The 17,761-nt window shown below is 42.2% G+C and overlaps 1 protein-coding gene across 1 annotated transcript; it reads right to left on the bottom strand.

The window, feature by feature from the left end:
• Positions 1-4,566: 4,566 nt before the first annotated feature.
• Positions 4,567-14,474, bottom strand: iapp (islet amyloid polypeptide). The gene is made up of 4 exons (XM_078552835.1): positions 14,379-14,474; positions 13,773-13,871; positions 10,732-10,848; positions 4,567-5,049 (listed from the first exon to the last, which is right to left on the bottom strand). The coding sequence occupies exons 2-4, from the start codon at positions 13,856-13,858 to the stop codon at positions 4,860-4,862; spliced, it is 393 nt and encodes a 130-aa protein (XP_078408961.1). The 5' UTR covers positions 13,859-13,871; positions 14,379-14,474; the 3' UTR covers positions 4,567-4,859.
• Positions 14,475-17,761: the final 3,287 nt, after the last annotated feature.

Raw genomic sequence — 17,761 nt, 5'->3', positions numbered from 1 at the left:
GTGCTAAACAAATGCTCCTATGTACTTATCTGGTGTTGTTTGTTGGGCTTTGAAGTTTTCCAATATTATCCACGATTGGAAAAGGCACATTTTTATAATAATTGCCATAAAATCACTTGAATCCCATAGCAGACTCCAGTTAAGCAAGAATCTGCTCAACCATCATTTTGGGTAGATGTTGGGGGAGGAAAAATAAATTTTAAATTTGTCCAACAAGGCACGAGTCATTTTCAACAAAAAAAAAATGATACAGGAAGGATAATTTACTTTGAATCTTTTCTTTCTTAGATTTAGCATGTAGAAATTCATTTGCAAAGCAGCTATCTTTTGGGTGCTAAATTTCATCCTAATATGGCAGACTGGGAGCAAATTCATTAAGAACTAGAAGCACGCTGTCTGCTGTGCTGGCAAGGTTCAAACTATCGGCATGTATTGCCCATGCCTGAAACAGACATTATAACCTTCGCAAATGCTAATAAGGGGCCTCATGTCTGTTTGATGCCCCCATTGCAACACTATAGCACCACTTAGGAAAACCAGGTCTATATGTATGTGGTCTAAGAGGCAATCTTTAAAGGGATTGCTGCAAGTCACATACCTACAAGATAAGTTGTGGAGCTGGGAGGACAGGAGTGTTCCTCCTGACTCCACAGGACTGCTGCAGGACTCTCCCTCTGCCCCAGCTGCCATCATTATTTCTTGTACCAGTCACCACACCCCCACGTTTTTCTCATTCACCTGAAGACCACTGTGACCCCAGTTGGAGCCCGATCTTCAATCATACTTGAGTGGCTGACTACTGTCCACAGCTCATGGCTCAATGGAAATAAGACTAAAGGCCTCATTTGGAGTGCCTTGGGACTCACTATTCATGTGGAGGAATTCTTTCCTGCCTCCCACCACCCCCTCATCCTGTGTACAATAAATGGGCATGGTCTTTTTTTTTGGCCCCTTAAACCAATAAATATTTTCTCCTTTGTAATGATTCAGCATTGACAGTTTGATGGAAAGAGAATGTCCCATCAAATCCTTTAATTAAACTACTTAATCTTGGCCTAATTCTCTACTGTAGTCAAGAGGAAATTAGTTATTGCTATTGAATCACAATTCAAAGATCTTTTTTATGATAAAAAATGAGTTTATCACTTGGGAGACTCCTTTTAGGACAGTGAAATTTAACCAGTTATTTGAACTTGGTGCTAAATGTCTGACCAGTTTAGTAATTGGTTCCTCTCTGCTAGTCCCTAATTTGTTAAGATCATGTCATGTGCTTCAGTATACCCATCAAGTGTGATTATACTCAAATGAAATTTAGTAAGCCCAAAGTTTATTGAATCATTCCTTTGAAAGACTGTGATTGGATTAAACATCCTGTACAGAACAGTTCTTCAGCCATTTTGTCCATTTAACCCATTTTTAGACCATTGAGAGGAACCAATCCTTCCTCTGCAGCAAAAGTTGTATCTTCTTACTGTATTGCTTACCACTCATATCAGAAGCATTGCTTTATATTGTAAATATCTTTTGAAAACATCTCTGCATATTGAATATGTGCTTCTCAAAGTACAAAGATCTGAAAATAAACCAATATTTACATATTCAGAAAATTGAAGCCAATGTTCTAATGCAGTTGATTCTATGGAACCTATATAAAAACGGAGCCTGTAGAGTGCCTCCGATAATTGAGCAGGGCCTACTTATAGCGGAAATTGGGTAGTATTTGGATAAAATAATGGACAAATGTATTCTTCAATGATTCAAGGCCTTAGCTTGAGAAATCCATGTATATTCTTCAGAAGCATTATGGCGTTGATCTTGGAGTTCCTCCAAATGTTGGATGCCATGGTGTAATCACCGTAGAAGATTATTTGAAGTCATATTTAATGCAGTAAGGAGCTTTTGAACACATGCCCACACCATCACGAAGAATGACTATTTCCATCTCTGTAACATTGCTCAACCTCTGTCTCAGCTCATCTGCTGCTGAAATTATCATTCATGCGCTTATTACCTCCAGATTTGACTAGATCAGTCATCTCTTGGTCAGACTCCCATCTTATGCCCTTCATGAGCTTTAGCTCATTCAAAACACTACTGCCCATATCTTAACTCACAAGTGCTGTTCCCCTATAACCCCTATGCTCGCTGAACAACATTGGTTCCCGATTGAGCAATGTCTTGTTTTCAAAATCCTCTATGGTCTCGCTTCTCCCTATCACTGTAAACTTCTCCAGCCCTACAAGCCTCCTGGTTATCTGAGCTCCTTTAATTCTGGTCGATATGTGCATTGCTCATTTTAATCACTGTACCATTGATGGCTGTGCTTAGGCCTGCCAAGGGTCAAAACTCTGGAATTCAGTCACTAAACCCCTCTGCCTCTCTACTTTTCTTTCCTCCTTTAAGAGGCAGCTTAAACCTATCTCTTTGACTGAGCTTTTGGTTATCAGCCCTAACATACCCTAAGATGGCTCAGTATCAAATTTTATTTACTAATGCTCTTGCAAATTCTCTTGGAATGTTTTACATTAAAGACATCATTTAAATGCAAGTTGTTGCCATTGGTATTGTTATGGTGCAACATGAGATTGTGGAGCATCTTGGAGCTCAGGGGATACACACTTAACAGAATTTTCATTGACACTGTCAAGGTTTTCAACCTTGGTTCCTTATGCCATCTTTATGAAGATCCCAGAAGTTTTGGAAGTACGTAGCTGAATTTTCTTTGGGACATGTAGATGAGTGGCTAAGCATATCGCTTTCAAAAAAGGAGTGAGGCAAGATTGCCCATTGCCATCCGTTCTATTCAATGTTTTCACATGTTAGATGCCATTGTAAAGAATGATGTTTAAGTGTCTGCTTGAGGAATTTCTGAAAGTGTGTTGCCTCTTGTAAAGGTGATTTCGTGTTGCTAGTGGACTTGTTTGGAAATCTACTGTCTTCCATTTGCCATCTTGAACAATGACCTAAGTAACATAAGGTGTGAGGTGGCCTGTATTCCTTTGCATGGCTCCAGAGTCTTGAAGGAATTGTTTAGAGGATGCAAAGGTCTCTGCTTCCATCTGTTCATTCATATCAATATCAGGGCACTCTGAGGATGCCAATTTTAGTTCAAGACAATATTGGGAAGGAGAAAAGGCAATTCTTGTCTTCAATGACAGCATAGTTAGTTATTGCAATAGTTTAAGTTTCTGGCAAATAAGGTGATTCCTAAACTGTTCTCCTTCTTGATTTTGAGTTCTTAGGCAAGAAATGCAAAGGCTTATTTGAGGCCTTGAGATCCAGGTCTAAGCTCTGGTGTGGCATTGTGGAAAAAGGGAAATCATCAGGGAAGGACCGGACCTGGTACTTACCATTCTGAATGAGCAGCAGCTTCATGGTAGATATGTCTCTTTTCCAGCTTCCCTTGCATGAGGATTTGGATTAAACAGTTGGTGATGAGTAAGCTTGGTGTGTGGCATCAGGCTTGGACAAATATGCCAAAGGGCTGGCATGTCCTGAGTTGTCCTACTCAGCTCTTTCCATCATTCTGGACGCAGACACCTCCCAATTAACTGAACAGCTTATGTTAGGTTTTGGGACCACAGTCTCTGAAGATGTCACCTGAAGCTAGATATATGAACATGTCTGCATCTGTCCAAAGTTTGTGTTCACTCTGCTTGTGTTGCAGAGGGTGAAATGACTGAACCAGATCTCCAATGCTGCTACCATGAACAGGGTACGATATGGGTCCGCTGGAGTCATGAGAATGTTAGTTCTGATGAGCTGCTCAAGAAGAATTCTTGGTTCCTGCTGTCAACTTAGTGAATCAACCTCAAACCCATTCCTGCCTGATAATCTATCAATGTTAATCCTCTTTGCACAGGGAATTAAGCAGACTCTCTCTGGGCTTGAGTTTTTTTCCAAGCTGACATTCCTGGAACCTGGAACCAAGTAGTTCTCTGTGGCTGATTTGGTCATTTGATACTTGCGTTAGGCAGATCTGCGACATTATAGGAGACTTCTACATAGAGTTACATAGGATATACATTACAGAAACAGGCCATTTGGCCTGATTCAATCCATGCCAGGTGTCTGCTCCAGTCAAATCTCCTCCAATTCTTGCTCATCTAACTCTATAAGGTTGATAAATGACTAGCCGGCCTGACTCATCAATGGGATCTGAAAGGGTAGACAGGTCACGGAGGCTGAGATACTTCTCAATTGGCTTCAGACAGCCTTTCAAACCAGCATCCTATTGGCTAGCTTGTTCCTTGTTAGCTAAACAGCATGAAGCTTTCCTGTGCAGAGTGCTGACTTTAGCTGGTTACGGTCTGTGACTACTCCTCATCATATTAGAGTGTTGCTAGTTCTCTGTGCTTATATAAGTAGGGTGCATCCTACCAGGCCAAGGCAGTGAGCGTCACCCCAGACTAATGGATAGTATGCATATGTATTTCTGAGTAGTTTGGTTTGGAGATTCCTGAGCGTAGCAATTGGCTTCTGCACACCTTACTGACCTGAAAACATATATTTCATGCTCCTCTAACAATAGCATTTACATAGAAATTCAAATATAGTCCAGCTTTTAAAAAAAATTCTCAATATTTGTCTTTAATAGATTCAAAATAACTTAGTTATTACAATTAATTCATGTAGTACCAGCAGGTTTCTTCAAATTAAAAACATGCAGGGAACTTCATACATAGAGCAATGAACCTGGTCGTATCCATACTGTTGTCCGAAGCACAAGAGGCCAGGAACAGTGAAACAGGGCACCACTGTTTGAAACTTCTAAAACTGCATTATCATCCTCTATTGATGTTGGAGCTACAGAAAGAATCTGCTAACTTTAAGAAAATGGCCCTGGACTGCTCTGAGTTTTAACGTTGGAGGTAACTGAAGAGTTCTCTGCTGTATGGCCCCACAGCATCTCTCTTGCCATAAGTGTTTGATCCCACATTTGTTGGCATGTAGAAGGCACCCCAGTTGTTGTTGGATCGACTCAAAAAGTCTGCCAGACGTTGCGTCACACAGGTGGCAGTGTTACACTTCCTCTTCTTCACACGAATGCTGTAAGAATAAATAGAATAAACAATAGGCTCTATTAAGGTGGCCATACTTTGTGCTACAAAGGAGCAAAATTTAGCTTATTCAGGAAGTCCCATGAGAAAAATGTCATTGTAACTCTGATTTTACTGCATAACAGGAACTTTAGGAATAGGAGTAGGTCATTCAGTTCCTCAAACCTGTTCTGTCATTCAGTTAAATCATAGCTTATCTGTACCTCAATGCCATTTACCTGTCTTTGCTGCACTTCCCTTAATACCCCATTATCCTTACCTAACAAAACAAAATCTATAAATCCAACTGAAAGCTCCAATTGTTCCAGGCTCCATAATCTTTTGGGGAAAGAATTCCAGATTTCTAATGTTTATTGTGCAGTAAAAACACCTCCTGATTTCCCTCCAAAATGCAGACAAGTTTCCCATCCTATGTACAGACTGCATGTACGAGAAAATGTCTTGGAAATGTCAATGAATAACCAACCAGTAAGTCAAGTACTTACTCATTATGAAACTAAATCAAACAACGAGTCACATGTCAATATTGTTGAAATATCAGCTCAGTTGCAGTAGGGAAATATTGTCAAGAATAATACTGTATGAAAGATGTTATAAATCCAGAATGAAATCTATTACTCTTTTAAGACAATATTAGCTGAGATTCTTCCCAAAACCCAATGCCTGATGGCTAGGTTGGTCCTGGTACGCAAGTATAGCAATATTGTACAAGAACAATTTTATAAGGATTAGTATAATGTAATTTTATGTGGCTTTGGAAATTATAGATTAAATATATTCTTAGTGATTTAGTGCAAGAATATTAGCCAGTGTTTCAAAATTAATTTTTAAATCACTATTTCTTCCATTCCCACATATGCCACTTAATATCAGCTGAGAGGATGAGAATCTAAGCTACAGCATTTTCTCCAAGCCCTGTGAATGGTGAATACACATTTTGTGTTATCCAACAGGAGGTGCCCAAGAATGGATCAAAATGACTCAGAGATCCACTCTCCTGCTACCAGATGAAATGAACCCACTATGTCCACAAATGCACCTAAAAGTTTGCACCCAAAGTGGCAGACAGGCTCTAAGCACTAGCAGCTCCATGACATGAATGTTTACTTTCCAAAAAGGTGTGCACAGTGTTAGGGCCTAAGGATAACTAGCAAACTAAGAATCCAAGTTAAAATCAGTCATATAATACCTACAGAGTCAATCATTATCTGTACCACAGCCAGCCTTATATCCCTTTAGACACCGAATCTCAAGATAATTGTGCATTAGAAAGTCTTTCAACACATCTTCTTTCAATTACTTCAAAAGATACAATTGCCCCTATTTTGGCATCCAATTGTTTCTTAACAAGATTTCTGCCTCATGTATATGGGAGTATTCATCACTCTTTGTGTGAGGAACCTCCTAGTATAAGTCCCAAATGTGCCTTATACCAGTCTGATTTTGTGTCCCTTTCTCCCCTTGTTCTACTTACACCGTTTTAAGTAATTATCGGGATTTCATTTACCTTTTCTCTACTGTTTGCTCTCATATAGCACAACAGAGTTACCAATTGGATGTCTGCTTTCTAGTTTAGAAATCTTAATGCCTCAATCAGACTTCTGAAACGAGGGACAGGGTTTTCTGGCCCCGACACCGATGGGCATCATTGTGGGTGGGATGCGAAAATTTGGAGAGCCATTTTAAGTCAATGGCTGTCCAAATTTTCCCATCCCCCCATGACGATGCCTGCCGGTGTTGGGGCCGGAAAATCCCACCAGAGGAGTCAATTTTATGGCCCCACTGACTCCAGTGGTTTTCCCTTATGTCTTGAGGCCTTGAACTGTGGTCTGACCAGAACACCATACAGGATGGTATGACTTCCTCTAACTTGCACTCTAGTGATTTAGCTTCATAGTTCAGCATTCTTTTCACTTTGTTAGTTATGAACCTAACTTCTCCACATCATGCACTGAACATCTAACACCATCAGCAGATTACATATAATTTTTAAAAATCCACCATTTCACAAATGTTTTCATATCTCTGTTTTTTGTGTTATTAAAGATGCTCTTGAGAAGGGGGTACTGTTGCAATGTAAGTCCAATAAAGCAACTTGACAGTCATCAGTTACTGCAAGATTCCCCCTTTACTATTATAGCACACTATCAATTTCTTCTGTTCTTGCTCACCTTACCTCCCTCAAATGCCACCTTGAAAATGGAGTTGAGAGTCACCAGTCATGACCATTTGCACAGTGACAAGCAGATAAGTAAATCATGTTTCTCACCCCCAATAGCATAAATTGAAACAGTCTAAAATCTGAGATTAGCGCGTGAATTCAAAATGACGTACCACTCGATATTTGCAGTGGGTAGCATCCCTGCCTCTGAGCCAGAAGCTTTGGGTTCAAGTTCCACTCCAGGACTTGATGGCCAAGGAAGGTGCATTCATAACACAGCCAAACGTGTTGAATATCAACTTGCAATTCCTTCCAACAATGGCAGGCGATAAGAGCAGGAAAAATTCTTGGTCAGCTATGTGATGGAAAGAAAATTGGAGTCTCTACCATCACATCCATAGCTCCAGACTACAACATGCATGTAAAGGTGCATGTAACCATGGCAACTGGGAGTTCCTGAATGAACAGTAACACACCACCACCATCATTCAATACAATGAACATCTGAGTGTAATACTGTTCTTCGCCTGTCCCTTAATTTGTTTCAGGTACCTGTTTGCTTTGTCTCATCAAAAGGCAGCTGCCATGCTAAAAATTCAAATCTGCAGCCCCCAATACATTCACCGTTATTACGTGAGCAAATGACTGAATCAATATTGTAATAGGTTTCTATTAACATTTTGTTAGCAATTAGCATTCAGTTCCTTTACCCTAAATTTTAACTTTCCTTTATGTGCATTTGCACTATGTCCATGGACAAGCATTGAAAGATCTTGACTGATCCTATGGTTCTGATGAAAGGTCAGCGACCTGAAAAGTTAACTCTGTTTCTTTTTCCATAGATGCTGTCTGACTGACTAAGTGTTTCCAGCATTTTCTGCATCAATTTCAGATTTCCAATATTCACAGTATTTTCCTTTTGTATAACTGTTGTTTTAATATTTTTTGAAAATAAGGTTTGAAATTTTAATTGTAGTCTTTGAAAAGTAATCTGCATTAACAATAGATTATAACAATCAGAAAATGGGAATGCTGCTGATCATGAGAAGTTGCTCTTCAGGAGGAGATATGCAAATGTTTCTGTTCTATTTTCAAAGATGAAACCCGAAGGGCAGAATTTTCCGCTCCTGTTGACATTGGGCATGTTTGGCAGTGTGAGCGGTGAGCGGGCAATATGGCGAGAAGGCCAAAAATCGGTTTTACGCCATCGTGAAACCAGTTTGCCATCGTCCGCTCCACCCGTCAATGGTGGGCTGCGTTTCCCACCACCGCACGTCGGGGACCTAATTTCAGTACTTTAGCATCTCATTATAAGCCCTGCTCACCAGAATCATCCCCCCATGCTGGATCATGGCACGTCAGAGTGATTGCAAGCTGACGTGTTTCACTTAAGCGACATACACCTGGTGGGCTGCACTTCACTCAGGACTTCGAGGTTTGTTTGCCTACATTGCTTCGGGCAGCATTCGCAGTCATCAGCACCAGGCTTCACAGGCAGCGCCACATCACTTTTAGGGGGACTGACAGGCAGGTCTCTACCCACCAGACTAGCCGTAAGGCAGGGCAGCTTTTCAACGGCTGCAGGGCTAGGGCTTGCTTGGGGAAGGAGGAGAAGTGGACTCAGGCAAGGGAAGAGGCTGCAGGGCGAGGGCTGTACTGGGGAAGGGGATATCCCAGGGTGTGTTTGGGGGCACAAGTTGATCTGTGCAAGCGGTGTCGAGATGGTGAGGACTGAGGAGGTAGTCTCCAGAGGAGATGAGGCCAGATGGAGATGTGAGCGTGTGTGTGAGAAAGTGAGTGCTGATGTATCTTGAGCTGGCAGTGAGTGAGATTCCAGTGAATTTGTGGCGGGCTTGAGTGTGTGAGTTTAGAGCGATGAGATGGTTGCCTTACCTGGTGGCACGGATTAGATCATTCATCCTCTTTCGGCACTGGATGGCCAAACTCTTCTGTGCAGCATTGGCACTGACCACCACTGCCACTGCCACCACCGGGAGTGGTGAGATTGCTGGACCTCCTGTGGCCAGAGCAGGGGTGGAGGTCATCATGGTGGGCTCCAAAAGGCATTCCAGTGACAGGTCACTGAACTCTTCTTGGCTTTCAGGGCCAAGCCTCCACTGGAGCAGTCCTGGGCTGCAAGCATTGGTACTGTGTGTGCGGCTGCAGTTTAGATATGGCAGCCGGAGTGAGGAAACACTGAGGCGGGCGATTCAGAGGATGCCCGCCAGCAAGACGGCGTGTTTCCTGTGGCTGCATAATTAATGAGGCGGGAAGTGGCGATATGGCACGGAAACCCACCATTCCGGCCTGCGGGTAAAACATCATTTTTTTAAGCCCGCTACCAACACTTAGTGAAAATCTGGGATGATTCCGCCCTATATCTCTCAAATATTACTTCATGTTAGACCTGTGACACAAGGGTCAGGAATTTACGGCCCCGGTCTGGTGTCTCCTCCCCCCGGCGGATGCAGCGAGGCATTTAAATCTCCATTCTGTTCGGCAGGACCGTCATATCCCGCCCGGTGGGAAGAGCTGTAAAATCCTGACCAAAGGGTCAGCTCCCGGGTCTCTCTATGATCAAAACTACATGTGGTACTGAAGATGGGACTGGTCAACACACATCGAGCTTTGAAGAGGACTTCTTTCTCTTCCACTATTTTGGATTTAAAAATCAAGATTCTTTACATACATAGAATTACATAGGATTTGAAGTCAGAAACAGGCTATTCGACCCAGCTGATCTATTTGGTGTTTTTATGCCCCACTTGAGCCTCCTCCTGCCCTACTTCATCTCACCCTACTCACATGTCCTTCTATTCCTCATGTAACTATCTAGCTTCTCCTTAAATACATCTCCACTATTTACCTCAACTACTCCCTGCAGCAGTGAGTTTCACATTCTAACCACTAGATGAGCAAAGAAATTTTCCTGAATTCCCTTCTGTATTTATCAGTGAGAATCTTACATTTATGATCCCTAGTTTTGGTCTCCCTCACTGCTGGAAACATTCTCTCCACATCTACCCTTTTGAACCCTTTCATAATTTTCAAGCCCTCTATCAGGTCACCCCTCTGGGTAAAAGGGCCCCAGCCTGTTCACACTGTCCTGATAGTTATAATCTTTCAGCTCTGGTATCATCTTTGTAAATCTTCTTTGCACCTGCAGTCTCTTTTACCTTTTTGCAAAAAGGAGACCAGACTGTGCACAGTGCAATAATAACATTCTCTCCCCTCTCTTTCTTGTCTTTATGTTTTCAACTTTGCAAAAATACTCTTTATCTTTTCTAGTTTTCACTATGAGGATGGATGTACAGCTAAGATGTTAACACGTCTTTTCTTTTCTCTGATGTTAAGTGACCTGCATGTTCTGTTTGTTAACTCAGATTTTCAACACCTGCAGCTGTTTACACATCTCAGCAAGTGGTCAGGATACTGTATGGTGGGGTAAATCCAGTCACTGGAGCTGAAGATTATTCTTGTTTGGGGTCATGCAATGTGTGTGAATAGTACCTCTTAGCTTTGAAAAGCTCTTCCACAGGTAAAGCAGCTGACCAGCCCATTAGGGCCCTCTTCCTCAGCACAGGGACCAACCAGGAGTTCCACTCAGGGGGCACAGCACCTTGGCTTCTAGAGAGTGCAGAGTAAATGATTTAGTGAGAAACAATAAACAAGATAAGAGAGAAAAAAAACAGCAAACATACCCTTTGGGATGTGGCTTGGAGAGTTGTGTATTCTAGCTTTGGTTGCTTACAGGCTTGACTTTTTCAGTGCTCTCCTGGCTGGCCTTCCACCTTCTGTAAATGTTAACTCACCCAAAATTCTCCTGCCCACATCTTAAGTTGCACCAAGTCCAGTTTACCCATCACCCCTGTGCTTCCAGTCTTCCAATGCCTCATTTTTAAAGCTCTTACTTTCATGTTCAAATCCTTTCATAACTTTGCCTCTCTCTATCTCTATAACTTCGTTTAGCTCTAGGGTCCTCTGAGAACTCTTATGTTCCTTTAACTCTGGCCTCTTGTGAACCCTCTTTTTCCTCTCTCTCCTCCTCTAATACGCTGCTTAATACACAGCTCTTTAATTAAACATTTGGTCACCTTTCCTAATGCCTCCTTCTTTGACTTGGTGTCAATTTTTGCCTGATTACACTCCTGCGAAGTGCTTTGGGATATTTTATTATATTAAAGATGCTATATAAATACAAGTTGTCCTTATGTGACATAGCAATGTCACTTTTTCAGTCACTAGATTTTTAAACATTGCATGTTTACATTAAACAAATGTTCTAATTGGACACTCTTGTTGGATTAAATAAAGTTTCTCCCTGTAGTTTAACCAAAATTAAAAATTACACTTAAAACCCACACTGAAATATTTACTCTCTCGACTACATGAGCACATCAGCCCAATTTTTTAAATGATATTTTATCTTGTTCAAAACTGCAGAGCAGTTAAGTGCACAGATTACAAATTGATCTCCCAATTTCCCCATCCTGACTCACCCCAAATTTCTCTTTGACTCCTGGCAGCAATCAATCAAGCTCAATAGTGACTATTGTCACTGTCCAGTTGACCCACCTACCTTCTGTCACTGGAAGACATCTCCACTGACAGAAGGTAGGTGGGTCAACAGGACAGCGATGTCTTCGCTGACAGGAATATAGCCAGCTCCCTTTGAGTTCTTACAGTGATCCTACACTTACGGCCCTTGCTGACACCTGGCTTCACAATTATATGCATCAACTTAAGGCACACCCTGTACTTTTGTTAAGTTTGATATTTATTTAGACAAATCTAATATATCCATACAACAGTGCCAACAACAACTTGCATTTATATAGCATCTTCAACAAGGCACAATGTCTCAAGGCACTTCACAAGTGTGTTATCAATCAAAACTTGACAGTGAGTCACAGAGGAGGTGTAGGGACAGATAGTCAAAAGCTTGGTTAGACAGATAGGTTTTAAGGAGCATTTTAAAGGAGAAAATAGAGGTAGAGAGTCAGAGAGGGAAATAATTTCAGAGCTTAAGGCCAAGGCAGCTGAAAGCACTGCTTCTCAATGGTGAAGCGATTAAAATCGGGGATGCTCAAGATGCCAGAATTGAAGGAGCACAGAGAACACGAAGAAACCTTGTAGGGCTTTATATGTACAGACTACACAAATCCATTGTATGAATAAATGCCCCATGTGTCCTGGTCACACATGTCAATGGCTAGACCCAATGGATACAACATCTTGCATATTTACTATATATCATCACTCCATTCACTGATTAAATGCAAAATCAGGTTGGGTGACAGAGAAAGAAAGAAGAAAGCAGTTGCATTTATATAGCACCATTCATGATCTCAGTAATTCACAGCCAACAAAGCACAGTAAAATCTTTGTTATCTGGCATGTTCGGGAATGGGTGGTGCCGGTTAATCAAAAATGCCAGTTAACAAGGAGTTACATTACTCCGGACGCAAGACAAAGTGCGGCATATCACATTAACCAAAACTGACCCAATAATTTATAATTTCACTGTAAAATCTAAGAACAACTTCTGCAGATTTACAATCTATTGTTGATATTATTGGTTCTTTTTTAAGAATGCATTATCTGAACACTGAAAATTATCTCTTTTAAAAATAAATTGAGCAGTCAGAGATTCCAGTTATTAGAGAATTCTGATTGGTAGAGTGTCTGATAACACAAGGATTACGATACTTTTAAAATGGGGCAGTTAATTTACATACAGAAGAAAGTCACAGCAATGAGATAACTGACCAGATAACCTGATTTAATAATGCTGGTAAGGTTATAGAGGGACACTTCTGCTCTGGGCACATTTTTTTACATCCACTTGAGAAGGCGGACAGCATCTCCAACAGTAAGGCACTACCTCAGTACTGCACTGGAGTGCCAGCCTAGGTTATGTGCTCAAGTGGCTGGAGTAGAAATTGAAAATACAACCTTCTGACTCTGAGACCAGAGTGCTATCAAGGAGCCCAGGCTGGCATAGTTAACAACAAGGAGGAAGCTGGAAAGATTTAAACTGCCCTTGTAATTGCAGATTTAAAAAAATAAATCTTTCACCAATTGTCTCTCTGACAGACGCTCTAATAATGTATATGCTCTAAACTACAAAAGCCCTCACCATTGGGATAGATGCTATACCTCACAGACTTTTGGAAGACTAAACATCGACAGTTAAAAAAGAAAAAAAACATAAAAACAAAATTGTACTGGTATTTTACGATATAAGCATTAGAATAGATGTGGCATACTTTCTCACATCCCTGATCTGGTGTGGCTTCACTAAGCACAGTTCTCCCGCTGTCGAATTCCTACATCTTCTGTTTTATAGTAACCAGTTTCCCGTAACCTTGAAGTGCTAACTAGGAAATGATCAATCTGTGGCATAAGTTTATATCTTTAATAGGGGAATATTTACTAATCGCAAATTACTAAATTGCTGATCTGTCACCGGTCAAAATATTACCCAGTAAGAGAGTAATAGCAGGTTAAGTTTTTGTTGAAAAAAGTAATAATGGTTCTGGCACACAGACCTGCTCGGGGCAGCCTGTGATTCGTCCAAAGAGCTCAGGGACACGGAGGCGACAAGGAGCAGGGTGGAGAGTTTCAGACAGTGCATGGCTTCCTCGTACCTGCAAACGAACACAAAAAGAAAGTTGCACCGATATAGCTCCAGTCTCTTTATCGTTACCCGCTGGAACCAATTCTTACGCTGAACCGATTAATCGGAAAAGCCGGAGGTTTCTAACCCACTTTGGCTCTTTGTCTCTTTCCCGATTGCAGAGCATGTGGGGGAAGCTCCCCCAATAACACAATCACTCCAAACAGTGTCAGATTCCCAAACTGATAAATGGCGAGAACATACAATCGAAAAACTATTCTGGTTAAAATTCCCTAACACTACCTCGCAAACAAATACAACGAAATATACAAGTTCACTTTCTAATTATTGACAAGCCTGCAACATAAGGCTCGTTAACACCAATTTATTGGTTTAAAAAAATGTTTTAACTGTAACAATTCTTCCCCTTGAGTAGAGAGCCCAACTTGAGGATCCGAGTTGAAGACAGCATGTGGAAAAATGGGCACAGTTTCGGTTTGAATGTGTTACATCCCGGGATTGGGAACTCTCCACTTACTTGGCAGTGCCTCGGCGTAGGCTCCCTGGGAATTCACAAAGTCCTGTGGATGGTTGGAGCTGTTCTGCCTGGGAGCGTGCTGCTTTTTGCCTCTCTTGTTTCTCTTTACTGGCGAGTAGTTCTGCTCTTATAAAGCCCAACACCTCTCAATGTTTTTTTGACGTCAGCCTAACCGTGGAGACCTCCAGTTAGGAAAACTCACTTTGATAAATCCCCCCCTCCCCCCCGCCATACATCAATGCAGAGCAATGGCTCAATGCCCCCCGGTCACAAACCAGGCGTCAAATCACCAACAGCAGCGACTACACACAGGGTTTGCACTACGTCAGTCCAAATCTGTGAAATACATCAGTCACTGCAATTCTACAGCTCAGTATCTGATTCAATCCGAACGTCCACCTTATAGGGTGTTACTACCGCAGCTAACCCTTCTGAAGCAGCATCAGAGCCAAACAAATCCCTGGGGAGTACTGCAAACAAGTGGTTCAGTTGCAGCCCTCTCTATTTACAGGCAGCGCCCATCGCAGCAAGCTGCAGAATCACCGTTGGTATTGTTGTCCCTAGAAGATTGAGAGGAGTCTTGAGTTGCCCTCTGCCCTGACGCCAAAGCACTATGGACTACAGTCGATGCTTCATCCCCCTCTGGGCGTGAACTCCTTCCTCCTGCAGTGAAGGGGTAAGGACAACAATACAAAACCACCCAGTAAATTACAGCAAGCTGTCCCATATGGAGCAAGTGATGGGAATACATACAGGAGAAACATTATTTTGCACCCACTTCTGTCTTTCTGTTCAGCTACATATTAAAAAGCTTTGCATGGGCGCACACTCCTTGCTCACAAAGTTTACTTCCCCTCGTCATAATCTTTGGTTACACTTCACTGACAAGTTGCTAGGCCAGCCGCTTCTACTCAATTTTGCTATGTCAACTGTCACAATAGGCCGTCCCAAATTCTTCACCACCTGGTACTGAGATAAAGGCTGTTGGACCACGAGGAGAGTCATCAATAAAACCAGAAAAATGTTGGAAACACACAGCAGGTCAGTCAGCATGTGGAAGGCGGGAAACAGAGTGAACCTTTCAGGTCAATGACCCTTTTTCAGAGCTGGGAATGCTCAGAGAGATGGCAGTGTTTAAGCAAGGCAGGGAAAGGCTGGGTATGGGAGGAAAGGACAACTGGAAATGTCTGTGATCCAGCGGAATGGAGGAGAAATTAAAAATCAAAAGGGATGACACTGTTCCTGTCCCAAGATTCATGTCAGTACTGCCCATTATCATCTCTTATTGCCTTACATTTTCATCTCTATGTCATTTAATTTCTCCTGCCTTTCAGATCTTTCTATTTGTTCTTTACTTTCCTGCCATCCTTTCCCTATATTGCTTCAAAACTGTTACATCTCTAAACACTTCCAATTATGATGAAAGGACATTGACTTGAAATGTTGGCCGAGACCTCGCAGCTCCCCAGAGGGTGGGCTAGGAGGCGGGGATGCTGGTAAATTGTCTGTCTGCTGTGTCACGGATTAAGGCAATTAATTGGCCTATTAAAGGCCACCTTGCACCTCCAGCAGAGTTTTACTGGCATCAGCACAGCCCCTCACTGCCAAGTGGGGGGTGGGGCTGCCAGGTAAATCAAGGTGGCTTCCCAGTGGCCTTCTGGGTGGGCCGCCCTTGATGGTCCATAACAGGGACCCCCACCCCAGGCTGTTTGCCTGCCTGACCCTGGTACATTGCTAAAATTCTCACCTGCCCTTCAAGGGTGCCTCAACATGAAGCTGCCTTCTCTTTCTCCCCATGGCCTCACCAGCAGCCACCTGCACGGGTGGTCTGCTGAGGCTGCCGGGCGATTGGGCCCTCTGATTGTGCCAGCAGCTCAAAGATGCAGGCTGCTTTATTGGCCACCGCTGGTAAAATACCCTCTGCACTCCTGCCATTTACCTTCTTGGGCTTGGGACTCGCATTTGGTCCCAGGAGTGGGACCCATCACATGCTGATGAAATTCTGACCACTAACTTCTATAACTGCTGCCAGATCTGCTGAGTATTTCCAGCGTTTTCTGTTCTTATTTCAGATTTCCATTGTCCACAGCGCTTTGCTCTTGCATTGAAGTGAAGCCGCAGTTGTGCAGAGCCTTGGGCAGGTTTAACTAAGAGAATTGTGTTCAGGTTAGGACATTGCACCTTAGAAAACATATAGTGACCTTAGATGGGGTGCAGCATAGAATGATACCATCTGCTTAACAGGTTAAATAGGACAGTCTGTGTTAACATAATTTGTATTCCCTAGAGTTCAGAAGGTTGAGGGATGATCTAATTGAGGTCTTTAAAATGATAGGTAGATACAGATAAATCATTTCCTCTATTGAGGAATAAGAGGGCATAATTTTACAATTAGAGCTAGGTCATTTGGAAACCAAGTCAGAAGCCACTTTTCACCCAAAGAATGAGTGCTAGCTCTCTCCCCAAAAGCCATGGATGCTAAGTAAATTGAAATTTTAAAGACTGTGATTGATAGTCTTTGTTATGTAAGGGCATCAAGGGATATGGCGAAAAGGCAAGAAATTGGAATTGAATTACGGGTCGACCATGGTCTAACTGAATGGAGAAATAGGTTCAAGGGGCTAATGACCTACTGCTGTTCCAATAGGGATGGAAAAGGTGCCGAATACTGCTTGAAGTAGTCTGGTGACCTGCTTTAACTTCTAAAATAGCATGAAGATGTTTATTGTTCTTGGCACTCGGGATTAAGATAATTAATTCAATGTGGGATAGAGAGCGAACTCTGCTTTGGATGAGTAGGTCTTTCAACTGAAGTGTTATTTGCAATGCTATCCCAGTCTCTCTTTCTGGAATGAGTGGTTCCCTCTGCCCAAAGCAAACTATTTAATCTCTGTATCACCCTTTGAGGGTTTGGATGCATTCCAGCTGCTGAGATGCGCATCCTTCCTGATGTCAGTGTTCTGCATCAGACATCAATGTGAAGCTTCCTGTTCCTCTTATTTTGCAGATTTTCCCAATTGGAATGCCATGGAGGCAGTAAAAATTCTTTCCAGTTATCAACAGTCACAGATTGCAACTCCTTCAAGTACAATCACAGTTCTTGGTTTCCAGGAGTGGGACATGAACCCACAACCCTCTGATTCCAAGGCGAGGATACTATGAACTGAGCCACAGCTGACACCTCATGGAGGCAGTAAAACCAAAGCTAATCCTCGAGTCAGTCAACAATTGCCTTAAAGAGATCATGTCCACAATTGTTCAATTGGTCAACTAGCATTTGATGAGAGAGGAACAGGGTTAATGTTTCAGCATGATAACCTTTCATCAGAAGGTCTTTGACCTGAAATGTTAACTCTGTTTCTCTCGCCACAGATTCTCTCAGA

Source organism: Cetorhinus maximus, chromosome 12 (genome assembly GCF_964194155.1).
Source record: "Cetorhinus maximus chromosome 12, sCetMax3.hap1.1, whole genome shotgun sequence".
In the NCBI taxonomy this organism is placed as follows: Eukaryota; Metazoa; Chordata; class Chondrichthyes; order Lamniformes; family Cetorhinidae; genus Cetorhinus; species Cetorhinus maximus.
The sequence above is the reverse complement of the archived record's forward strand: the minus strand, read 5'-3'. Positions and strand labels throughout refer to the sequence as shown.